The sequence below is a fragment of the Tinamus guttatus genome, unplaced genomic scaffold, assembly GCF_059628265.1.
Source record: "Tinamus guttatus ecotype Peru unplaced genomic scaffold, ASM5962826v1 Tinamus_guttatus_pri_ptg000131l, whole genome shotgun sequence".
Taxonomy (NCBI): domain Eukaryota; kingdom Metazoa; phylum Chordata; class Aves; order Tinamiformes; family Tinamidae; genus Tinamus; species Tinamus guttatus.
Window position 1 is genome coordinate 2,868,688 of NW_028288665.1, and position 26,925 is coordinate 2,895,612.

The 26,925-nt window shown below is 37.7% G+C and overlaps 1 protein-coding gene across 1 annotated transcript in view; it reads left to right on the forward strand.

Annotated features, from left to right (window-relative positions):
• The window catches only part of LOC104572448 (uncharacterized), a 154,873-nt gene extending 129,607 nt beyond the window's left edge, over positions 1-25,266 (forward strand). The window contains exons 19-21 of the mRNA XM_088521722.1: positions 13,542-13,748; positions 23,356-23,500; positions 24,547-25,266. Coding sequence (XP_088377848.1) covers positions 13,542-13,748; positions 23,356-23,500; positions 24,547-24,575 — 381 coding nt within the window. The 3' untranslated portion in view covers positions 24,576-25,266. The remainder of the gene's footprint in view (positions 1-13,541; positions 13,749-23,355; positions 23,501-24,546) is intronic.
• The last annotated feature ends 1,659 nt before the right edge of the window (positions 25,267-26,925 follow it).

A 26,925-nucleotide genomic window follows, 5' to 3' on the forward strand; every position in this document is an offset into this window, starting at 1 on the left:
TTTAATCATGCTCAGTGTCTCTCTCTGTTTCTCTTTTATTTCCAAATAGTGAGAGAATCTACCAGCAGCCACTCTCCAAATTCCCGAATTGCCAAAGGGGATGTAAAGATGCTAGACAGCATGGTACACTAGAACTTAATCAGATTGCTTCTCTTGAGTACATTGTCTGTTCAGGGACTTTTACAAACATTTTTCTTGCATCACCTGTCTGAGTATTAGAAACAGAAGATTTTGGTGCACAGGGAAAAGCTATAAATGTAAATAGATACAATTATCTTTGAAAGTTACAGATAGATATGTGGGTCAGTTGAGAGTCATGTATTACATGCAGAATAAATTTCTGATGTACAAACAAGCTGTGAAGAACACACAAGTATGGAAAAGTTGATTTTCTAAAAAAGAGAATTGCAATATTTCAAAGTAGAGAACATTAAAATAATACTTCCAGCAATTCTATTTCAATGAATTATTGTATGCATAAATCCAGTTGTGCTGGAAGTTGCAGAGGCCATTTGTTTCATGAATACTGTTATCCCAAGGTAATGAAAACAGCATTGTGGAAAGGGCATTAAACATCCCACTCTTATGTTTCAAGATAGCTTCTGTTCCCAGGGACTAAGACATGATCTAACTCTGGGAGGCAAATTTGAATTCTATTGAAAAGCTGTCAGATAGGGCACCGGAACAGACTGCTTTAAACTAGATCTGGTACAACAAAGTCTATGTCCACAACAGGTCAAAGTCAAGATTTTTTGGGCAGCGTGAGTAAAATGGGAAGCTGATATCGCTGGGATGGGGTCTAGCTTTGGTAGCTCCTGATGCTGCACGATCTTTGTGACAGCTGTGGTGGGGACTGCGAAGCCACCTCTGCTCCTGCAAAAGTCATTTTGATCTCCCAGGCTTTGATCTATCTGCTTTGCTTGTGTTTAGCCCTGGTCATGCTTCAAGAAGGCAAATAATTTGGGTAGAAAGAGCAGTGCTTTTGATTGGCCATCATTTGCTAATATAGTCTCATCTTTAGTTTCAGATTTTAACTAGTGGTGCAGCCAGTTGGAAACTGATTAAATGAAAGTAGGAGCTAAACAAAGTTGTTGATCTACATGTAATGACACAAAATTAAACCTCAGTATGAATTCATAGATGTCACTTCCCTACTTTTATCCCCAGCAGGAATCCCAAAATACTTTTTCTCAAAATATATTTTAACTTGAGAAAGAAAATGAAGTATTCCCATTCACAGTGTCTTCAGACTTTTATTCTACAGCCCTTTGGTGATATTTTTCTAAATGTGGTAAAGCATCTTTAGAACCAAACCATTAAAATTCACTTGAAATTGCAGATGTGCTGGGAGTTTTCTGATCTTGGAATTGGTTCACCTGTCCCCATAAGATATGTAACAAGAAAAGAAACCTGCTGAGAAATGAGATAGAGTGTTCTGATTGGGAATTAGTACAGCTACATGTATCAAAAAGCTGTCTGTCAGCTGAATCAATCTCAGATAATCACTATGCAGAAACAATATTTTTTTTCTTTAGTGCTTCTGATCCTTGAAAAGTATTAGCTGGGTGTTTGGTAGCTCTGCCAACTTAACCAGACATTTCAGTATTCTTGTATACCTTTGCCCCATTTCTTCATAAACATGGAAGCAGTTTGATGATTTTTTATGCTTAGCATGCTGTTGATTGATACTTTATTCTATTAAGTTGGGGAAATGTTCTGGTTTCTTTTTAAAAACACTAAATATGTGGTTCTGATTCATTTCTATGCTGCTTTCACTCACTCTAATTTTAAATTAGTGTAGGTTCATCAAAGAAGTTATACCAGCACGAAAGCAATAAAGATGCAGTGAATCAGACAGACATGGAAAGGAAAAAACATAGTAGTTTTTAATGAGATATGGAATTGCTTTGATGCATTATCTAAACTACTATCCAGTGTACATTTTTAATAGAAATTAAAGATTTATATAGCATGATACAAATCTCATTGTAAGAAGCATAACATTTACCTAGAACAAATGTTGAAAAGATATTAGATCTGTATTTATAAAGCTGTATTTCAGGTGCTTGTTGATTTTACTAATCAGTTCCTCAGTTTTCCCTTTTAAAATGGAAAGCCTTGGTTATAGGTGCTAGCTTTTATATTCTTCCATTTAGTATAGGCTGAATAATCTTTTGTGCACTTGGCCCAACATGATTTTCAGTGTTCAGCTTTTCTATGATGTCTTTGCTACATAACTAAAATTGAGTGTAAGCCACAGGACCTCTTATTAGTTCTGTGAGTAGAAGTCTGTCACCTATTAAGCTATAAAAATTGAAACAAAGTCATTAGGGAGTAAACAGTCATCTTCCTCTTCAGCATCTCCTATGGCTGTGTCATTGATAATGCTGCCTACATTCCTTGCATGGCTTGTGGCAGGTGTCAGTGTTTAAGAGGAGCAGAAAAGAGACAATGATACAAAACTTCACTAAAATTTAGGCTTCCAGTTGTGTTTCTTTTGCCATCCTGCAGTTGTGTAGTCTGCTATATAAATTGAACTGCCTTTTAATAGGTTAATTTAAAAGAAGCAAAGTAATTTACTTGGGCTTTTCCTCATGCTGTACCATTCATAGCCTGTGATGTTCTTGGACAATATATGAGTGATCTACAAGGTGCTGTCATACAAGGAGATGGAAATACACACCCCCATGAGTTCCTGAATGACTCCCATAAGAGGATTGTCATGGAAGCAGTGTGCAGGCAGCAGCCAGCTTAGCTCAGCTCTTTTCCATCTCAGTTGCTCATAGGTTTTTCTGCACATTGGTGCTGTGGAGAGTATCTGCAGGAGTGCAGTGCATCCGTGTTTGCAGATCTCATATTGCTTGCTCTCAGGCTAACAGGACACACGTGAGCAACAGGCCCTCCACTTCCTCAATAGGACCTCTGCTTTTGCATGAGGTCCGTAGAATCAATGACATGGTCTAGGAGGGAACACTGTGTGTGTAGTCCTTCGCTGAGAGTGGGAAAAGGGACATTGAACTTCTCCCCAGAAAACATGTCACCAAGTTAGAGATAATGGGGGAATAATAGAGCAGTGACTTCTTCTGAAGCTCATTAAAATGCTAAGTTCAGAGAAGACACATTTCATTCTAAGTGGACCTGATTATGAGTAGTATTTCCTAATTAACCATGGAGATACATGCCCTTGGAGACTAAAACATTGAGTATAGCAAATGTCCTAGGTCTGATTTTATTCAGATTTATGTTGTTACAAATTTCTTGCTTTTGCAAAAAGTTTCAGATCACTAGTGTTAAGAATTATCTGAATGAGAGTACCAAGATCTGAAGATGCTTATATACACACTCTTGTGGTACCTCTGGGAGCTGTATGTGTCTTACGAAAGAATTGTCCCCGTATTATTAAATGAAGATAGGAATGGTGAATGAGCTCATTACTCCTATTTTCTTTAGATCTCTTCAAAGTCTTTCTAAGGTCATAAGGGATTGTCCTGCCAGGCCATGCAGACCCTGGAGATCTGCAAATCTGGAAACTGAACTTGCACAGAGATGAGCATATATATGTAATAATGAAAACCTTTAGCGCTTAAAGTCTTTTAAGACTTTCCTTAGTGGAAAATACTTTCTTTTTCTCTTCTGTGGAGCAGGACAGGCTTTTTACTGTGCAGAACACCCTTCCTGCAGTGAAGAACTGGGGAGCTGTCAGAATATGCTCTAACTTTTCAAAGTAGCAGGAGTAACTATAGACAAGCACAGGGGCAAGCTGTCTGTTAGTATAGATGAAAATATTAAGGAGAAGAAAAGAAATTGTAGTGTGGCTACCAAATTTACTTAGGGTCATAGCAGGGCTATGTGTCAGTGGACATCAAAGTTCATCACAGGACACGTGAGCTACCTTAAGCAGGATGCACAGAAGGATGTGACTACAGTCCATGTTTTAACATATTTCCTATTTCTCTTATTCGTATTTCTTGCAAATCTATGTAAATAATACTGTTACAAAATGCATTTTTTTTGTTTTTTGATTAATCCATAACCAGGGATATGCCCATCATTTGTGCAAAATAGAAAGTGTCTAATTTAAATGCAACAACTTGAAAACTTTTTAAAATTGTGCTGGAGTTTTTCAGTACTAAAATTAAAATCTGCTGCTGTCTGCTGGTGTCCCGAGGATAATAATTAAACAAGATTTTTTAATATATATTAACAATAATGTGTGTATATGTTCATATAAATGTGTATACTGAATTCACATAGACAAAAATTGATTCTGAAGTGACGAGGTGACAGGGAAAACTGATGACTTGCAACATTCCCAGTAAATCTAGCACTGAATTAACAGAATGCTGCAGTGTCTGGCAAGATCAGATCCTGTTTGCAGTTAAATTGTGGCACAGAGTTGTCTTTTGTTGTGCACCTAAGTGTTAATTGCACCTTGCACAAGACCTTGGCCCACAACCATCATCTGGAAGCACCACTGCAACACAAACATTAAACACAATATTACTTGCAGGATTCTTACTACTGTGTGCCCCATGCAACAACTCTCGTAGCTGAGAAGAGACTAAAGTACGGTACAGAAGTCTTGGCTGGAAGAGATGTCCTATATCCTTATACGCCTGTAATGGCAAATGACAGAAGGTTGTCATCTCCTTGCTCTCCAGAAAAATGGGGCAAGTTTTCTCGCTTACTTGTGTTTGGTGCTGAAATAAAAAGCCAGGCATGCTTTTGTCATTCTGTTTTGGATTTGGTGATTGTACCAGCAGTCAAAGTCTGTATGTTTATATGGCTGTGCCAATGCACCAGGGTTCTGAGGAACTCTGTGTAGATGGCACCTGCTGAGCCAAAGATTTGAGATGAATAGCACCCATATTGATTTGCCTGTAATGGAGTGGAAAAGAAAAATGTCCAGGTTTTGTTGCAGGTATTTTCATGGGGTATTAAATTGGTGGATTAGTTGCAAACAGCAGTACTGATAAAGTCTCCTGTCCATCTTGATGGTTGGGCCTTTCTATTAAAATGACACATAAATAACCTATTATGTCCCCCACCCATGGAAATTCAAATGCACCTGTCAACTTGATAAAGCACTTGCCTGGAGGGAAGCATTGTTTACATTTTCACTCCATTCTTCAGAAAAAGTGAGATTCTAATTATTTTTCCCACTGTAAATTAATGCTGACTATGATGGTTAGCATATCTTTGTATTGTTATATCTATGCAAAAGTTAAATAATAGAACTGATCCATCATGTATTATGCAACGTGCATTTTTATGACAAGCTTCTTTCTGATCTTATTATGCCTTTCTTCATAAATACTTACTTTTTTTTTTTCCCAGCAGCTGGGGGAATCTTTGTTGACTGCTGGTTCAGAAGTTGAAATCTGTCCTGTGTGAAAAGGAAAATGCAATTTACATGTTTATCAGATGCTGAACTCCGCTATCTTCTGAGGAGGAAAAAATAAGGATGTAAAAGTACACTCCATTAATAATAAGCTTCATTATAACAGACAATTGGTCACAGTACACTAAACCATTTTTCCCCAAACTAAGCACACCAAATTCAATAATAGAATGCAATTGTTTTTGGATATGTGAGACAGTAACGTTTCATTCAGAATGGGCAAAACCAGTTGAGATCAAATCAAATATGAACAGAATCTTTCTTCCAGACTTGATATCATACCACACTTTTGCCCCACTTAACCATAAAGTGTTTGCCAGGTGTTGAATTTTTTTTTATAGCAATCATCTTTTATTTTTGTGCACTTCATGGTTCTTCCTGTAAGTGAAGGCAGAACTGCAGAAATACCAGATACCACAAAGGGCGTTGTTTTTTCCCCTGTGCTACAACGGGGAAATATTATTGTCAGAAGAATTTTTGCCATCTGATTTCTTAACTCAAGCAGGGAAGAAGACATTGCTTGGAGGCTCTTGGTATGCTCTACAAACCCCAGGAGGCAGCCTGTTCTTGCAAGCTCTTTTGACTATTTTTGAAGACCCAACTGGTCTGCATACCCTGTTGACGGCTTATGCAAACTGCCCTGAAACTTTGACCTTTTGTCTGCTTGTTACAATGGATTTCTACTTTTAGATTTCCAGAGAAGCCTCTGTGCCAGGGATGGATAAAACATTTGCAAGAGTCAAAACCAAAAACTCTAATCCTGAAAAAAAGAATATACCAGCTCACAACAACACTTTTTCAGTTAAGGCACTTCAGGATTCAAGTGAGGTTCTTCACTGTCTTTCTTTCTTTTCTACCAATGAAATCAACTTTGTTTTACTGCTTCTGCCCATCAAATAGTCACACAAATACACTGTCCCACATTCCTCTGTACAGTCCCTCCACCATGGAAGGTTTTCCTTCTGTTTTCTCTCGATGACTTTTACCTCTGCAGTGATGTCTGCAAGGAAGCAATTAGTGGCAATTGTATGGAAAAATAGATAATTTAAACACAGTTAAAGCAAATAGCCACATACGTGTACCAATATGCTAGTGCTTTGAACTTTCCATAGGTAGTTAACTCTGTTCTGCTGGGAGACCATTTGTGCAGCAGCTGGAGCAATGTGGCCATAGTGTGCACGAGAGTTTCTAAATGCCTTTATGTAAATCTGTTCAATAATTAATATCCATGGTGGTGGTATTTAGTAAGGTCATTATAATCACTGAACAAAAAAAAATAAAAAAGAGAGAGAGAAAATGACAATATTTGTAAATGAACGGCAATTGCCTTTCATGAATTCTCATATATGTTTCATTGAAAAAGTTCAAGCGTGCTTTTCCCTTTCACATGCTTTTGTTTTTCCATCTGTCTGGAAAAAGATATGACCGAACAAGCAAAATAGGGAAGTTATTCAGATTCTCAGAAAAAGCTCATAGTAAGATTGATATTGTTTGAAGACTATTAAAAATAATTTAAAATTATAGTTTAATTTGGTCGAGAATCCAACACAATGTACCTGCACATAAGCACATTTAATGGCTTATAGTCTACTGCTGTTGGCACAAGAATGCACAATTTTTCTGCCTTCATCAAAGGAAATCTCCTGAAGCTGGAGAAGATGCAGCCAGAAACAGTCCAATGTATTTAAGATTAAGGTTTCAGATGTTTCATGGCCAAGGAAGTGATCCAGATTTGAAAATTCTCTTAGCTGTCAGGAACAGATTTGTCTTTCTGACGTATGTCACAGGTTTTTAAAAGTGTGTCCACACCCAGACAGACACCAACTTCTTTCTTTTACCTGTCTTCCCTCTCTGTATAATCTGTTCCAAGCCGTATGAGCCTAGCATAAAATGTTCTTTGTAAATAGGTTAATTGACAAGCTTTGTTTTCAGTTTAAAGATTCTTTTTGAACCACACTGTTTTCTTTTTCTACAAATCTGTCTGTTACTTTGTTGTTGTTGTTGTTGTTGTTGTTTTTCCAAATTTGAGTGCCTTGTGTGGGCAAATTGTATCCTGTAAGATGAACTTCTCAGTTAAACTATTTAATATTTGTTGTTTCTAGAGTATGTTTGGTCAGCAAAGTCATATAGTATTATTTCTGCTTTCCAACTGCATTACATTTGTAAACAGATGAGTAATGAATAACAAATGTTGATGAGAAGATAATGAATAGCAGACATTCTTATTTACACAGATATGCCCTTGTATGCATTAAAACCCAGACTTCCATAGGGAAAAGAGCCTTTCCTAAACAATTGTGTATATAAAATTCCGTCTGTCTGAAGTTACTGAAGATGCTTTCTTAAGTAACTGATTTCAGCATCCCTTATAAATCTGGGAAACGAGGCGCAGAGAGAGATTTCTCTTAGCCATCTGAACCAAACACATTCTCGGTTTGGAGTACAGCAGGATTCCCTGGAATAGAAAGGGAATGCATTTTATCTCCTTTCCTTAGGGCAAATCACCGGACAAAGGCACTGCTATGTGCAAGGAAATGCAAGAAAGCTGCAACCTTTAATTTTCACTTACTCTTGGTGAAGAAAAGGTTTTTCTGACCTGAATATCCTCTTTCCTTGAAATAGTCCTTGACATTGCATATTTCCGATTTTACTATTGTTTTAAAGAGTCTATTTCTACATTTTTGTATTATTTATCATTATTATTCTTTATGGATTACTCAAGTGTGGGGACTTAAAACCAAGTATGATTTCGATCTGAAATGATGGGATGGTCAGCAGTAGACTATGCTAGTAACGAGTGCACTATGGCTAAGAAATATGCAAGAGTACTTTGCAATATCTATAAACAAAAGACCAAAGTCATCCTCTGGAAAGAATCTGCATCATAGTTCATTTGAACATACTTATAAGCATGATGCTATCACAACTAAAAAACCAACAAACAACAACAACAACAAAAAAAACCCAAATCTCTGCAGCTTCGTAATGTTACAATGCTAAGCAGCTTGCCATAAATCTATTCTGGGTTTTCTCAGTCATTTCCAAAGAGCTTATTCTCTCTATATGGTTATTTTCATCATTCAGTCTGTCTGTATCAGTTTATTAAATAAATCGGGGAAGACTGCATCAACGATGCTTCAGGCGTTCATAATTTGACTGAAATAAACAATTGCCAGATACTATTGGTCCATTATGTTGGTCCATTATGCTCATAAATAGAACAATTTAGAGACAAGTTATCTATCTGTAGAGTTGCTACAGACAGTCGAAGGTGGGGATATCACACTGATTTAGCCACATCTTGGTGGGATTTTGTAAACATTTGCTAGAGAGGAGGCTCTGTGGACCTAGGAGTAAGAGAAGGGTTGTGAAGAGATGCACACGTGCCTGGCAGAGGTCCTTCACCAGCACAGGCCTTTACTCACCCAACACATGCATATTCTTCATTATTTTTCCAGACAACAGAGAGCACGCTGTTGCGTCAAAATGTCCTATATACGTGCAAGTACATGCATACACATGCACACATATCTTTAAAGGATTAAATATGGACAAAATTGGTGTAACAGGTCATGATTTTTTTTTGCATGATGATATGCCTTTTGACAGTAATAATAGCTCCTTTTGTTTATGCTTTTGCTTTCCATTTCTCCACTTTCGCAGTTTATTCATAGTGAGTTCATTTTCACTTCTTATACATACCCCGTCCTTCCTAAGGTATCTTGAAAATGTTCTCCCCTGTCATAGCCGGTTCTGTGTTAAGGTTCAGTGGTAGCAACCTGGATCTGGATACAGCCAAGATGCTGGTGACCCGGGCAGTGGGGGTGTTTTAAGGCATGGTCATGTAAATGTGCATGCATGAAGTAATTGCTCTTTTCCTGGAGTTGCTGGCAAGATTTTTAGCAGCAGTGTGTCAGAGATGGGGCTTGAAATACTTAAGGGGTGCTGAGCTTCCCTTGAAGGTTAATACTAGCCTGCTTTTGTTTTTTTAATTGTAGAGCAACAGTGGTTTAACAAGGATTGCCTCCAGGATAGCAATTCCCATATTTACAGCTGTTACCACAGAAAATGCACTTACCATGTTTATGAAAGTTATTTGAAGTAAATACAACACCCTTGACTTTTGATGTTTTTTTCCTATAATTTCATCACTTTTGCCCTTTTGCCTAAAGTTAACGGCTTGTAACTTATTGCTAATTATTTGTCATGACCAGCTTTCAGTTCTTCTCAGCTCATTGGTTTGGTTTGTATTGCTCATTTTATATATTTTATTTGAATGACGATACTGCTTTCAAAATTTTTTCTTACATTTTGCGATACATGAACTTGCAATTGATTCACATGATATGGCTAATAGTGATGCTGGAAAGCAGTTGAGAGTAGGTGCTACTCAGTAAAATGTCTAGGCACATAGTCGTGTGGTCCTTCCTTCCTTCCTTCCTTCCTTCCTTCCTTCCTTCCTTCCTTCCTTCCTTCCTTCCTTCCTTCCTTCCTTCCTTCCTTCCTTCCTTCCTTCCTTCCTTCCTTCCTTCCTTCCTTCCTTCCTTCCTTCCTTCCTTCCTTCCTTCCTTCCTTCCTTCCTTCCTTCCTTCCTTCCTTCCTTCCTTCCTTCCTTCCTTCCTTCCTTCCTTCCTTCCTTCCTTCCTTCCTTCCTTCCTTCCTTCCTTCCTTCCTTCCTCTCTAAATAAAGATATTCAAAGTCTACTTTCTTCAAATTTCCCCTTTAGCTCTGAAACTTTGAGGACTTTCTTTTTTCCTTTTTTTGCTTTACAAAAACTACCAGACAGTAGAAAATCTTGTTGTAACCTTTGTGCACTAAAATGACTTTTCCTATACTTTGAGGTATTAACATTCATTGGCATTGCATCAAGTATCACAAGTATCCATTGCATTGGAATGTATTTATGAATATATATTAATACATTTTTATTTAGGATGTTACTGAGTCCTACCTCAAAATCATATATTTCTATATGCTTAATATGTGTGTGACATAGATATACACCAAAATGTATACACCAAATCTTTTTATACTTGCAAATATATTTTTGGCTTTTGTTCTAGATTACATACAGCAACATCCGGTGGGTCATATAATTTACCTTCCTTTGTACGAGAAGCACGTTCCATTTCTCTAGATGTCTGTGTATTTTTACGTCACATTGCACGTTAAAGGAGCAGTGATTGAAATCATTGTTGTCAAGAAAGAATGTATTAAAATTATTAATAAGACTTAAACCCACAAGAGACTTACTAAATCATCTGATCTGACCTAAATTTATGACCCTTTCTCCCAGTTCTTCTCTTTGCATACTTGCACAAAGAGAAAATGATCTAAAGGAGAAAAAAACCCACAACCATAATAAAGACCAGAGAAAAATGTGTATTTACATTAAATCTATGTAGTGTTGTGTGATTATAATAATCGGAACAAATAAACTGTAGGGATATTCACATCAGACCTCATTTCAAGCTGAACTATTATAAAGCGATTAACAGCCTCATACTCCTGCTTTAATTAAGTTATGTTGTGAAATATTCAGCATTTGGACCTGTTCTGGCCTGCCTCTTTTATCATTGAATTACCATCCTTAATGTGTTTTTCTGCTGAAAGATGAATTTCATTTAAGGATTACTGTACACTGCTCTGGCATTTTGTGGTTTCTTGTCAGCCCTGGTGAATCTAGATCACAGCTAACTTCAGTTCCTCTGACATGTCCTATATGCACAGTCTCTTGACTAGCCTGTCTCAGTGGATTTATTAACTCATATTGTATTCCTGTAGAAATGAATGGACATTTTTGATTAACTTAATGATAGAAATTTCAGATGACAGTAGAGTTTACTTTTGGAGCTAACTTCAGGTTATGTAGGCCACCGCAGCTCTCTAGTGACCTATCGCCTAACAGAAATACGTTCTGAAAGTTTCAAGGCAGTGGACATCAGCCTGCGAACACTTCACAGCAGTGCAAGAGAGGTCGGAACGGAGCAGTCTGTGGGATCTGGGGTGTCTAAACCCAGAACCACCCCCTGCATCTGCGCTGCCCTTTGTCCAGGTTGATTTCCAGCTGATACTCCAGTAGGCGCCACAGCTTCTGCCTCTGGACAAATTCATAACCCCCGTAGGCCTTTCAGAAAGGGCCCATGGGAATTGCACTGGTTGTGATGGATACTGGGCTCTTAGCATCGTGCGTGTCTTTCTCCTCCTTTTTCATTATCCTTTGATTGGATATGGGTGGTGCAACTCAGCACTGCACCGTGAGTTTTGGTGGGGCTTTCCATCCCCCGCTGATCAGTATGTGTTTTGAGGAAGAGGAGGTCATGCTCATCAGTACTTTCCATATTCTCACAGCTAATCATATAAATGTCCAGAGAGGGAGAAAATACATAAGAAGGGCAAGCAGAGTGAAAAAAGTGGGCAAAGAGTGATGCCCTGATGCCTTGCTGCTTTTGTGAGACCGCTGGTTGCCTTAATTCGTGCAGAGCAATTGTGTGAAATACATTTGTGTCTTAGGCAGAAAGAAATGCGGGGCTTGTCCTCACCAGGGCTATTTCCTGCAGCTGCTGTGTGTTTCTAACCAGTTGTTCTGAAGGAGAGCCCTTTAACCCACGAGACACTGATTTTGGAAATTCAGACTGCATTCAGACTGTGTGTTTTACCCTCAATTTTAATGATCTTTCCTCATTTTAAAAGGTATAAAAAAGTTCAGGATGGATGCAAATGAAAGCTGACACTGAAATGAAGCTTCTCATTTATCTATCATTCCCGGGAAAGATTTAGAGATACTTTACCTATTTTCTTAACTCACCTGAAAACAGACCTCTCCTAAGAGAATTGCTTGAAATAGCATCAAGCGTGGCAAGCTCGTGACGTTGGCACACTGCTAGTTACACAGTTTCTCCTAAAGTGTAAGAATAGCTGAGTAAATGTGAACTGGAACACGAGCAAACTGAGCTAAGCTTAACTTATCCCTGCTGGAAAAAGAACTTGTATGTTGTGATTTTGGATCTGATGTACTAAATTGGACTTTTTTTCTACAGCAGAAAGAAATCAAAAAAACACAAAACTACACCAAAGATTTTTTGGGCGTGTGTGTGTGTGTGCTTATCTTAAGTTTGAAGTTTCTGTGGCAACCTTAATTGGTGAAGAGTCATTTCAGACATTATACACTTGGCTAAAGGAAATGGCAGGCCCTATACCAGCAAAAGAGTTATCTGTATTCAGTGAAAATGTTATGTATTTTAAGTGGAAGTATTTAGGAAGAGCGTGCTGCTACATTATAAGGATATAACCATATCACCAATCCCTTCCTACTGCAAACAGTATTGGTACCTCATGGGAAAAACCTAGTTACACAAAGGTCTTGCAAAAGGGAAAGGTTAAAAAGCTCATATTTGAGTGGGAATATAAAAATAATACTTATCATCAGTTCTAGTTAAAGATAAGAGCTGCTTTAACTGTGTGGTATGTGGCAGCTTACATTGTGAATTCTGTTCAGCTTGTTTGAAGAATGAACATGAAAATGGTTAAATGGAAATTCTGTCTGGAAAAAAAAACAAAATAGGAAACAACAAAATAGGAAAACAGGTAACTGTGTCAATAAACTAGCTTTAAACAGCATACAGAGATACACCTTATTTACTCTGCCTCATCTACAATTCAGTTAGCAGGACAAGGTTATTTTAATACTGTAGAGAGATAAGAGACTAAGAAGTGCTTGTGGGTAAAGGAGAAAAGGCTTCTCAAAGAGAGAGAAATACAAATACTCGTTCACAAAATTCTCAGTAAGCATTTTTTTTTAATCAGCTTTGCCATTTTATTGTTTAACCTACCCGCCTTGATCTCCCTACTTTTGGTTAATACGGGAGTCAATTACAGCTTCATCTGTGCAGAATTAACTTTATAGAATATACACTGGGGATTTCTCTATCTTCTCTGCTTAGATCTATGTCATAAAAAAATATGTAGTAGAACTGTGTGCAAGTACTGCATATGGTACAGGCTTTGCAGATTTATTGTAAAATCATTTTAAATCGGTTAAGCTCTTGCCAGAAGTTAATTAAATATGTTCCTTTGGTGGGGGGTGGGGGGACTCTGTGTGTGTGTGTGTGTCTGCGGGGGGGGACTGTGTCTCACTAGGTGGCAGTGTGTGATTACATCTGGAAGGACCACGCCAGCCAGCCTGGTGTCTCCAGCTGGGACCTCCAGCACCAACGTGAAATCTCTGACGCCGCAGCTACCTCAAGGGACATCACCGTCCACGTGGCCGTGTACACTGTCCATCTCAGCGGCTTCCAGGAGCTCTACCGACATTTCCTCAGGCTGCCTGATGGGGCTATCGTTGAGGTAGGTCCAAACAGCTTCCTTATGTGCTGATTTTAAGCGTAAAGATGTGCACTTAATATATAGGTCAGTGACAGGAGAACGGACCCGTCTGTCTCTTCACAGAGTACATTCTGACATCTTCCACATGAAGACCTCACTCCTAAATAGCAAAGTGTAAAATCAATGAGTTAATACGGTTATAGTGCAACGTAACAGTTTAATAGTGTTTAAAGACCTATTTAAATGCAATTATGTGAATAAAATATACAATAGAACTACACATTTCAATTATTTTATAAATATGATTTATTAAGATATGCATATGTTCACTCTGCACAGGAATTATTACATATAAATATACAATGTAACTGTTTTGTCCATTTATTTTATATTCAGGACTACCGGTATGGTCATCTGCTTAGCTTTTCTACAGACACACAGAGCTGATGCACAGTTATTAGATAACTTAATGGCGTATTGCAAGTTTGAATCCCTGTTGTTGTCACACTTCTAAGCATGCTAAAAGTAGCTTGTTTGCTAAACCCGAGTGCAGAAAAATATTTAAAAGCACTCTCCACCATAACCTCTTTCATAACCTGCTTTTAGTTCACTGTCGGTTAGTGCTATATACTTACAAAGGGCGCATTTTCTTGTTGCTTTTGATCTTGTGTTGAGAGACCTTAAAATGGCATCTGAGATGAAGCAGAATGAAAGAATATTACTTTGCCTACCCATATAAGAAGCAGGAGCATTCCTGCTGTTTAGTGCAGAAAACCAAAAGATGATGAAGATGATGTTTTGAGCTGCTCACTTCTAAGGTGTAGGTTTGAGTATATCTTTTCACAATGAGGAAAACATTGTTCCTGCTCCCTTAGTTAGTTTTTGAAGGCGGATTTCTGTATTAGAATATTATTAGAATATTTAATTCTTAATGTCTTTGCCCTACTTGGCTTTTTAAAGAAAATTTAATTTAAAGGAAACTGTCCTCAATGAATCCAAACATAATTCTCTGCCCCAGGACTTCATGATTCACCAAAGTGAAGACACCAGTCTTGTGGCCAGCCAAAGAAAACAAGAGAAGACATGTGACCTACATGAAGTATAACTTCCTAATTAAAGCAAAGAAACCTGCAAATCCAGATCTGTTACTGAGTCTGTCAAAAAGCTTGATCATTGGCTAGATTTTTGCTAGAATGCTTTTTCAGGCCAATCCAGCTCCATTCCTACTATGTCTCTCATTACAAAGAATATTTCTATGGAGAATGGTTTTGCCTTTTTTTTTTTTTTTTGGCCTTTCAGTCATGAGATTTCGTTCAATTCGCACAAGGATGTGGAAGGAAAGGTTTTGAACATGTGAGACAATGTGAGACAATCTTACTTTTCTGCCTGGTCTAAGTCCACTAATCCTTTTCCCATTTCTTAAAAATAGGAAATATATTCCCATACAATATAAATTTGCCTTTCCAGATGAGTTATGCAGATACCACTCTGCATAACCAGGGAGACCAAGGAGTGTAGCAGATACCCGCTTCTTTCAGCTGCTAAATTGATGCTGACCAGCATCCAGAGAGTGCTACACTCTCTAGCTAGACGACTCTAGCTAGATGACTCTAGATAGTTACTTTTACTGTTTCCCACACCCGTTTCCCAACATAGTCCTTTGCTAAAATCTATATGATATAGTCTTATGTCATCATCTCAGAAGTCACACTTCTAATTTACGATGTTGGTAGATGCTTTACAGCATTTAAGCTTGTTAGATCAAAATACAATTATGTATAACAAATGTACATAACAATTTCAGTAGAACATACATTCAAATCTTACAACTACGTGATAAAGGCTGTCGTTATACATTTGTGTGTTTTACAGATTGAAGCTTTCTACTTCATTCTCAAGTTAGGAATATTCTGTAAGTCAATGAATTTTAAAAACGTATGCTAACTAGTGAGAAGTTAGTCACCATTGTGGAATGTTGAAAGGGTGTTCAACACCATCTTCTGTTTTCCCTTCCCTGCTTCAAAACCTCTATGGGGAAGGGTAGAGTGAGAAATCCCCATTGTGGGTTTGCCCTGGAACAAATTCACCTGAACTGTGCTACTTACTACTTTTGGTTCCCCTCAGGAACAGTGTTTGTTTTTTTTTTTCCTCTCCTGTAACAAGACAAGTGGTTGTGCTTGAGTGGGTTAGAAAATGTGTTGGGAACTAAAATGTTGCATTACAACCTCAACTTTAGCTTTTAAGGGTGTATGAATGGGAGACTCGATGATGGTCTTTCTGGGATATTGAGTCTAGTCTGCTGGTTTTGTAGACAACTACATCGTGTATAAAAGCCTCAATATATCTTTTCGGTCTGAAATGTTACAGCAAGATAGATATTTTGTCCCCACTGATCCTGGGGAAAGATTCTTCCAGATCCTTACTTTCTGTTTGGTCAGAAGTGTCTTCCTTCCCTCCAGATTCAATTTATTCATGGACTTTTTGTATGTATTTATTTGCATCATTCTTTAGTGTAAACAAGACTTCTCCCTTCCAGGAGTTTACCTACTTAATCTATTTACAGAGCATAATCTTATCCATTTTCCACCAGAATGGATGCTACATTTTGCCAGAAGAAAAAAAGAAAAAGCTCTCCTCTTGTATGTGCAGGCTTTTTATTCCTCTCCTCACCCTACCAGCAGTGGTGGAGAAAGCAGGGCTCTTCTTCCACCGTCATGAGGACAGGGTTTGTCATTTCTTCTCTCCCCCATCCTGTCTGTCTTATGAGTGTCAAATATGATCTCTCTTTCTTCATGATCAGAAAGTATTTTTCTCCCTATTAGAGATTGACAGCGGAAACATGATTCTAGTACCTGCAATGTGTTTTCTTGTTGTAGCCCAGGACCAACTGGTTTTTCCTATTAGAATTCAGTTCTTGTCAGTACCCATGCTACATGCAGTAGGTCTTGGAATTAACATCTGACTAACATACCACATATCTCACATCTCTCAAAAGTTATTCTTCCAGGCTATCCCCTGCTCAGCAGAGGTTACATTCACAGTTGTAGTTGGATTACTCTTTTGAGCATTTCTCCACCGTACTGTAGGCTAGATCATCATATTTATACAAACTGCCGTCTTGTGACTGCAGGAACATGTCCGGGGGAACAGAGATGATCTGTGGTAGCTGTGACTTGATTTGCCTTGCATATGTATCTACCTGCTCTACAGGGCCCACAGATTGAGATACCAAGCTACATTCATTTCTTCTGCCTCTTGTTTGGGTGGGCTAGAACTGTTGTGCAACTGTGAAGTATAAATGGCTATTCAACATCATCCAGAAACTGCAGGTTGCATGCATATTCTCGTGGTAAACAGGCATGCCTTCCCTTCCCTTCCCTTCCCTTCCCTTCCCTTCCCTTCCCTTCCCTTCCCTTCCCTTCCCTTCCCTTCCCTTCCCTTCCCTTCCCTTCCCTTCCCTTCCCTTCCCTTCCCTTTCCTTCCCTTCCCTTCCCTTCCCTTCCCTTCCCTTCCCTTCCCTTCCCTTCCCTTCCCTTCCCTTCCCTTCCCTTCCCTTCCCTTCCTCTTTCTTCTTTTTTTTTTTCTCTGCAGTGAGCCACTGAGGATGAAAATGCAATTATTTCAGTGTAACTTTATGTTGTCCACGATGGTGAGACCTCACTAATTCGGGAGCTAATATATCTCTGTCTGTACTTGTAATACTTTGTGTTGTCATCGCATGGCGGCTGCTGATATTGTAGATATTCTTCAGAAATAATAGCAATGTGTAAAAATGAGAATTTTGAAGGAAAACAACACAGAAATAATAATAACTTTAAAGAGCATGGGCAAATAAATTTCTATTATTGAGCAGACACTGCCAATATGATCTGGAGGTTATTACTATTCAACAAACTGAGGCATGAAACCTAGAAAGCTCTGGAATATTGGGTTTACAGCACATCTGTCATCAAACACTGATAACTGATATAAGCACAGTACCATAAACCTTCCTCAGACTCACTTGTTCAGCTCATGGTGAACATCTGAAGATATTCCTTGACTGTCATGAAAGCATTTTTGTGTCATATTACTGTAAAGTTTTTGACCATATGTAATGAATGTATATTAAAAACTAAACTTACTCTTCTGAACTGCAGTTAAAGCAGTGTTGCTTTGCAGCCCCAGTGCAGGAAAGCACTTTAGTGTGAACTTCACTTACTTAAGTCAAGGAGCTAAGACTTACTTCAGTAGTACTTTTAATTTTTTACTTTCTCATTTTCAATTTTTAGGTGAGGCATAAACTTAGGTGTTGAATCAGGAGTATACCTGCCATGAATAAGTGTTTCTCTATGTAATAAGTTTTTTACAATATTTATATTCTTCCAGATGTGGTATTCTTATTAAAAGACCAGCATAAATACAAATTTTATGTCTAATATGTCAATATGTCTAATATAAAAAGTAGTTTCATAGGTTTCATAATCACAAGGCAAAAATAACTATTTTAAATGGAACATTAAGGGCAAGATGACATGTGTAAATTGCCTTACAAGTGTTAAATAAAAAAATTTTTTTTAAAATATTCAGCATAAAAATTATAGAGGTTAACCTTGCAAGTTCAGTCCTTTTATCAGAAGCACTGTAAAACTTAAAGAATTCACGTGCAATAAAAAACACTTTCCTTTTTATCTATAATATATTTCCCCTTTATAGTGCTCAATTTAGCTATTGCCTAGCTAAGGAATGACCTTTCAAAAATAAATCACTTATCATGCTTTCCCTCATTCATTAAACTTGTGTTGTTGTAACGTAGAGGAAATTATCAAGTTTTAGCAATGTATTTGAAATCTGTGCACAAAAAAGCTAATGATAGTGATAAGTGTTTGCAGTCTATACTGTGATAACACCAACTCAGTGATTTTTATCTCAACTTTTGCTGACTGGAGTTCATTTCTTATTAAAAGGCCAAAGGTAAGCCACTCTAACTCAGAAAAAGAAACAGTTTCTTATTATAGGCCTCGTAAGCCTCAGCATTGTAGAGAAACTTTTTATAGCATGATTTTATCTATCAAATAAGTCTGCACAAATGTCAAGGATTCATCCAATTTAAATTTACTGGATAAAAGAGATTTGTTGTCCCTAATTACTTGAAATTTACCTAGTAGTAATAGGATAAGACAGCGTAGGTGACTACCCAATTACTTACTTTAAGCTATTTACATCAATCCATATGCTATAAATTATGTCTCAACTCTCATGCACCTCTGGAAAAGTGAATAAAATCATATAAGTTTATTTTGAATACAAGATCAGATATGGTATGCTGAGTGACACTTAAAAAGAATGAAACAGTAACTGCAGCTTATTTTCTGAAGCAATCTTGACACTAATGCTAAATTACAGCTTGGAAACATCTAGCATTTTTACCTTTATGAGAAAAGGCTTTTTACATATTTAACATAATTCTAGGGAGAATATACTGGAATTATGTATAAAGATATGTACACTGTAACCAAAGGGCATGTATATTCCCCAGTAGAATACTTACAACAATTTTATTGCCATTTGGTGTCATTTTCTAACAGATATAAAATACAGCCAGTAAACAAACTAGAGTTTAGATTTAAGCTGACAGCTGTTCCTTCCGAAGCAATATTCAGATATTTAATCTTAAGCATACTGAATATTTTACAATTGTTTGAGCAAACTATACTTTTAGCATGTGAAGGGCTATGTGCTTTTATATACAGTTCTTGAATGTGATAATGACATTAAAAAACAGCCTTAGAATAATCTACACATTTGTTGTTCCCATATATTCCCTGGGCAAATCTACAAATTGCCTCATGTTTTATTCCTAATTCCACAAATTCTTTTTATATATGTAATGTTGCTATGAATATTGGCCTCTATTTTTTTTCCATGTGTGCATAAACCATACTGTAGACTCCAGTGGAGTTTACGTCTGTAACTGAAGGCAGATCTTTCTGGCTGTAACTCTGTTAAGTGAATAATCTGGCCAAGTTTATCCACAAAGTCCCACACAGTGCTTTCATAAGGCTGGGCAGGATTCACTGTGTGCTGCCTGGCTGCATCTAAGATCTAATCCTGTTCTGCTGAAACTAATTTATATTATGCAACTGGGCTCAGTGGAAGGACAATCTTTGTTTCATATCAACATTCATTGAGATACAATTGGGAATCGTATGGGATAAGAGTCAGAAAAGGGATACTCCCCTTGGCATAAGTGATCAGTTTAGTACAGACTGCAAACTTATAGCCTGTTCGTTGATGGTCATGACAGTATTCCTAGTTCTCTGCAAGTAAACAGTAAACTAGACTGTTTTAAGTTTTCTTTACCACAATACATTTCTCATTTAATGACAAAATTGAATTAAAGATAATCAGTTTAAGAAAAAAAAATAGTTGTCCAGGCAGTTTTCCCCTCTACTTAAAAGGAAAGAACAATGAAATAGGTATTTTCTTGCAAAATCTTGCAGTGATATGCTTTCCTCTTACATTAATCCAGCTCATTTCAAGTGTGATATGTCAATCCTGTCCTGAAACGTACCCAACCTATGGCTCCCCTGCCTTCATGATGTTTAAGCTAACCCATTTGTTAGGTGTTTGCTAGGGACCCGGAGGATGCACACACTGCCTCTGATCTGAGAGGTTATATCTGAGTAAATATTGCTTGGGTTGTTTACTCTTTTCAAGGCAGTTAAGTATCACACTGTGTCCTTATTTTCTTTTTTTTTTTCCCATTAAATTGAGACAGATTCTTAAATGATATGTTATCAACTACTACTACCAGTTAGTCTGCTGCAAATGGCATGCTTGAAATGCAGGAGGGAGCCTTGCAGCATGTGGCCCTTTCTCTTCTCCTTAGCTTTCTCCAAATCCCCGCTTCTATGTGCTCCCCACGGCAGAAACCCACAAAGTTGCAGGGAACAAGACGCGTTTCCATCAAGGTGGCACATCCTGCTTATCTGTGGAAAGGGCTGTGGTCCAACAGAATGAGCGGGAAAATGATGAGACAGGTTCCACCACAGGCTCCCAGCATGATGCACAGGCTTCTAAAACACCAACAAATGACAGGAATACCTACACTGCAGCGTTATAGCCTGGTTATACATATGAACCCACAAATTTGCAGTCATGCTGGCTTCTGTTTTATTGGCAGAGCACACAGGGTGAGGAGGAAGGGTTGCAGACCTAGCCATTGCCCACAGAGATATTTTATAGGCATGGATATTTACATTTTTTTTTCCATGGGGGTCCGAGGACTTAGAGCTATTACATTCCAGTGTTTGCAGGAAGGATGGGAGCAAGTTCTGCAAAGGTGCATCCGTTCAGTCTGAGCGAACACTCCTGGGATAAATGTTGTCATATCAGTGTAGTTGTGCTTAATAACAGAGTTTAGAGTTGATAATTAAAGAACTTTAAAAATGTTATTTTGTATTGAAATTTCAGTTCAAGTAGATTTTAAACTCACAGATCAGCTGTATTTTCTGAACGAGTTTATGACGTGAGTGTATAGCCACTGGTGGCTGAAAAAATGTATTTTGGTCTCTTAAATAGGTACAGACGTTATTCATCTATCACATACTTTTACCTGAATCAGCACTAAGAACTGGGAAGTCAAAGGATAATTACCAAAACAGCATTAACTTATTTTACCTGAATAAAAAAATAACCTTTGAGAAAGTACCTTGCAGCTACACAGATTGACAAAATGCATCAATTATATTTTTGCTCACTTTATAATTACACTGCAGTGAACTTTACTACATGGTTGATTAACTGTAAGGTTACTGCTATTAAGTAACTTTCAGAAAAAACAACTTGGACTTTAATTTAATAACAGTAGGCTACACAACATCTGATTGAGTCTAAAAACCTGACATATTCATACAAGCTTCAATTTGAAGTACAGAAGTAAACGATAACAACTGAAATGTAGCAGCGGGTTTATGTGGCTTTGGTCAAGCATGCTACATGGTATGTGCATGATCAGATTTAAAAGAGCTTTTGGTATTTGTTAATCACCACCAACAAAAAGGTTTTTTGCTTGTTAACTCTAGATATCCCCGGTGTCCACTCTTTTGTACAGAAGCATATAAATTAAAGTGTTCTAGCTCCTAGAAATCAGAATAAAATCTCCAAATACATCCAGATGGCATTTGCGTGGTATTTTCTCAGATTATTGTGACAGAAAAAAAACCCTGCTGTTTCTCTTAGCTCACTCATGGCACAGTTGTGTTTTTGTTCTTTTGTCCTTGTGCGTTGTAGAAGTGTTGCTGTGGAGCCCTGCCATAATGTGATCTCTCTATCCAGCCTGCCCTGAAGAGAGTTTATGCTATGAGAGAAACAGATTAAGACAATCTAAATTTAGACCGTCTTTTAGTATAAGAGAATAAAACAACAAAAAAATAAAATCGCAGGTATTAATGTAAATGGTGCTTAGTTAAGAAGAAAGAGCAGTCTGGCGTGAGAAAACTTGCCCAGAGCTCAGGAGGCCTGAGATCACTTCAGTGTTTAATGACAGCTTCTTATGTGAGCTTGGGAAAATTCCTTACTCTGTCTGTACTCCTCCATTACAGAGGTAAGAGCACTTCCCAGACTCGCAGGATATAAAAACTAGAAGTATATCAAAGATTTTAAGATACTTCATCAGCAGGGTTATACTTGTATTTAAAAATGCAATTTTTAGTAGAGATTATTCACATACATACTTCTCTCTCTGTATAGTTCATTTAAACAGTGCTAAATCATGCTGAGAATAGCAATAGTCTTTAAAACACTACCACATTAGTAAAGCAACCTCATTTTTTTTTTTTTTTTGCTATTCTAGTGTTTGAATAAAAACAGCTAGACAGAGCTGAGGATCCATTACTTCTCAGGGATTGAAATTTGGTTTCTGCTGACATTTATCTGAGCAAAACTTTTCTTGCATGGGCACTCAAGAAAGTTAGCAGAAGCAGAGCCAGGGCACTCTTGTACAAAATGCCACCCACATTACACAAGCAGAGGATCTGACATGTGATGTGGTAAATGCTTATGAGCTGAGCTGGATTTGATGCAGTGTCTTGGCTTTATAACTAATTTCCAGTTCTATAACACATCATCTCCTCTTCATGGCCATGATTTTCTTCTTTGAAGGTCTATTCTTTGTTCACTCAAATCTTCTCCATGTGTCAAGAACATCATAAGAAGAAATTATTAAAAGCAATGGGAGTAAAAATCCCTATTCTACTGTTTTACTTAAGTATTTAGAGTCTGGGAAAAATTAGGCGAATTCACATTTCACATGTGTTTAAATTGCTAATCTCACTGCTGTATCTGTATTAGAGAATACATTTACAGTAACTTTTATTCTATAATATTTTGGCAGAACTGTTATAAAAATTGTTATAAGGCCTAGGAGTGGAACTGAACCATGAAAGCTAAATTGTAAGCTGCTGTAAAGCTGGGTTATTAGTATGACAGAATAAAATTTCACACGCACAAAAGCTTCTAAGCTGCAATATTTTGAAAACAAGAAGAGAGGGGTGGGGAAGTGTTATCAAACTCATGTATGTTTGCTCTGATATTTTGCTGAATGCTGCCATAATAATGTGTTGGTTTTGTCCATTCTGTTCTTCAGGCATTTGGTGATATTAGTGGAATAAGTCTTTTGTGTAGTGAAATGAGCACACTCAAGGAGCATGTAAGTGAAACAGGCAGCGGGCTGCATACATCTTCACGGATCAAGCTGAGGAAAAGGAAAAAGAGTACAGCAAGGTGGAAAGGTATTATTTTGCAGTTTGTGTACCTAGCTTAAAGACAAAGTCCCTATGTAAGCAGAAAAGGTGCACTGCAAAAGGAAACAGATAGTTTCAAACCATAATTTCGCTTGGAAAGACTAGAGTGTGATTGGTTTGGGCTGAAATTGCACAACTGAGCTTTTAGTGGGTCATTATTCTGGGCTTGTATTGTAAGTCTATTGCAAGAGTCCTGAAGGCTGAGAAGCTGTCATTCTTCATCCAAATTCTGTCACACTTTCCATTCTGAAACTCAGTACATCAGTGATGCAAGTCAGAGCAATCTCTCTTGAGTAAGAGCCAGCATTTAAAGCATGTTGAAGGCAGGCATAAATCAGCTGCTTTATTTATAATTAGGTAAATATCCACACATATTGGTCTGAGTGTGAAAGTCAGAATGCATTATGCTGCTATGTCCCCAATCACTCAGACTTACGCTGTGTTTTCCACAGTGTACTGAGAGCTATTGAACCATTTCCAGTGAATAAGGAGGAGCATGTGCAGATTAGAACCTGTCCACACATCTCAGCTGTAAGTGAAGTTGCTACTGATCAAAGATAGTACCAAAGTGCTCAGTAAGAGAGAATGATGGAACTCGCTGAGTCCTTAGACTCCATTGTTATTGCAAGGTATTGGTTTACTTTTGTTCCTTGTCCAAGGCTGCGGTGTGAGATCTGGCTCAGCTGGATCCCTGCACATAGCTGAGGCTGATCGGTGTCAAGGAGGCACCCCAGGAACCCAGAGATCTTTAACTGGAGGCAGGTTTTAATGCCTTCTCATGGACAAAGATGGGTAAAAGTATCTGATATTGTTGTGAAATCCATGATCATCTTGTCTACTGATGGAGAAAACTTGGAAAGTTCACAGGAGCACACAGGACAGATATTTTTTCAGAGGAAAATACAAATTTGGTGTATGGGCTCTTAATCATACCTCTCTTTCTGGAGGGAAGGGTCACTGTCACATTAAGTGTCAGCCATTTAATTATATCTTTATCTATATTTTTCTTTTTTTTTTTCTTTTTTCTTTTTCAGGGAATCCCATTGTCTCCAACAAGAGCTGATTGCGAGAGGAATGAGTAGTTCACAGATTTGTTTGCATTCCGATTCGCATCTGTAGTATGATTATTGCTTGACAGGATTTACAGTTCTGGTATTCACTTCTCTGTGTGTAGAGTGTTGTGGACAATATTGTCTTGCAAATGCTTCATGCATAGCTCTTCTCTGGCTTCAACAAGCATGTGAGTGGGGGGTCCTTGCAGAATTGGATCATAGGTTGGATCAGACAAATATAATTATTTCATCTGATTTTCCTTTCAAATAGTGGGACAGTCCTAGATTTCTTAGATTTGTTCGTACCTGCTTTCCACTGTGGTCATGGTGAAAACATCATTGATTTGCCTTTCAGGTTTCATAAATAAAACATTGCCAGTGTTTTCAGTAACTGTTCAAAGCACAACACAACACTATTGTAATTACTAGGTTGCAAAGATGCCCAGAAAAGGAACAATAATGGCTTAATGCCATGAAATGCCACCAGTTCTGTAGCCAAGTCCCAACAGGCTGCAAAATTTACAAGGTCCCAGAGGAGATCATTTTGGAGGGGTTTTACTATTGGTTAGATGTACTTCCCTGGGAGCTATAGCAGCTTAAAGTAAGAAAGAGGTTATCCTTATGTCTTCTTATTAGTATTAAAATATTATTTATAAGTTCCAAACAAAGTCAATGCCTCTTCTGTTTGGTATGATACAAATGCATAAAAATATTACATGCCTTAAAGGGATGTAGAAGAGACAGCAGAAGGAGGAGTGGGAAGTGGAACAAAGGCATGGAAAGCTTGCCTTATCCAAGGCTGCATAGGTCAATGACAGAGTCAGAAGTAGAGGCCAGACCTCCTGGCTCTCAAGCCAGTGCTATACCTCTTGGTCCTACCTGCATTTGGATCTTTTCTATCCTGGAAATGTAACATAGGGAATAGGGAATGTAGCATAGAGAATAGCCTTACCTCCGCACTATTTTGATTCATTCATGTACAACATTTTTCAGCAATTAACATAGCTGTCAGTAACATTTTTTTTTAATAAGTACACTTTTCTGGGATCCATTTTTTTCATATCTGGTATAGCGAAACCAGATGCATTTATCTTTGTAAGATCTCTCACAATATTTTGCATGTTGTTGACTAATTTTGATAGTTAATCTTAGAATAATCATTAAATGACATAAAATAACAAGCTAGAATTTTAAATGTCCGTCTTGAAGACAGTAGTTCTTTGGGGTTTACAAAGCAACAATCTGTTTTTCTTTTTTCTCTGCTTTTAGTTGATTTGTGTGTGTGCGTACATGTGTTTTTGTACATTATATCTAGACAGAAAAGGTGTTAAAAATTCCTGTTGATATTTATATGCAGTGATATAATTCTGGGAGGATTCTACTGCATTACCTGTCATTTGGATGACTTCTGTCTGTCATAACAGGAATAAAATAGCCTTTTTAATCTTTGTTTTGTCTGTTGACACTTTGTATGTATTTTTGAGAAAGAAACAAGCCAAAGAGAACATTCTTGTCCCTCTCCTCTCCTCTTCCTTCTCTTATGTGGAAGGTGTCTATCTATCTATCTAAGGTGAAGAGTGCTCTTCACCTTTTACTTTGCCATCAAGTAACAAGTGAATCATGCAAATAATGCAACAGACATCAATAGGATTAGTTGTACGTGTGGTTGTTCTCTGCTATGTGGTATGGTGGTGATCCATAACCTACTCCCCAGGGGCAGCAATTCCAAGAAGGTAGCATGCTGCAGGCAGCATCATATTTTGCTCATCTTCTTGACCTTGGTTTTGTCTTTGGACATAACAAAACGTAAATGGTGAAAGTCCCTCTGGGCAATAATACAGCTTAAGTTGTCAACCACTGAGTTAAGATCTCAGATCTCGGGTCTCGGTCTATTTCACTTCAGTGAAAGTATCATGCTAGTATTTAGTCTGATAGCAAGACTGGCTTTATGTACGGAGGTGGAGGGCACACCTTAATTCTCACGAAAATATGCTTATTTTTAACAAATGTGGATCTGGTGTTGCATTCTTATTCATCATGAAGGACCTGATCAACCACTCTTACACCTTCATTATGCTGGCACATTTCCACTGACTTTCATCAGATTTGGAATTTACAGTTCTGTGAAGGTGGATGTTCTTGAAAGCTAAATTTAAAGTATACCTAAATATTAAGTAAATTTACTTTTTTTTTTTTTTTGTAAATGTAGCATCTGATTCATACTGATTGCTCACATCCTGTGAATTCACATGGATGTTGGTCAGTATACAGTGGGTGGCATTTGGCTTTAAAATTGTAATCACGATTTTCTGAAGTGCTCTTAGCAATGTCATCCCTAACGCTCAGTTATAGTTTGGTACT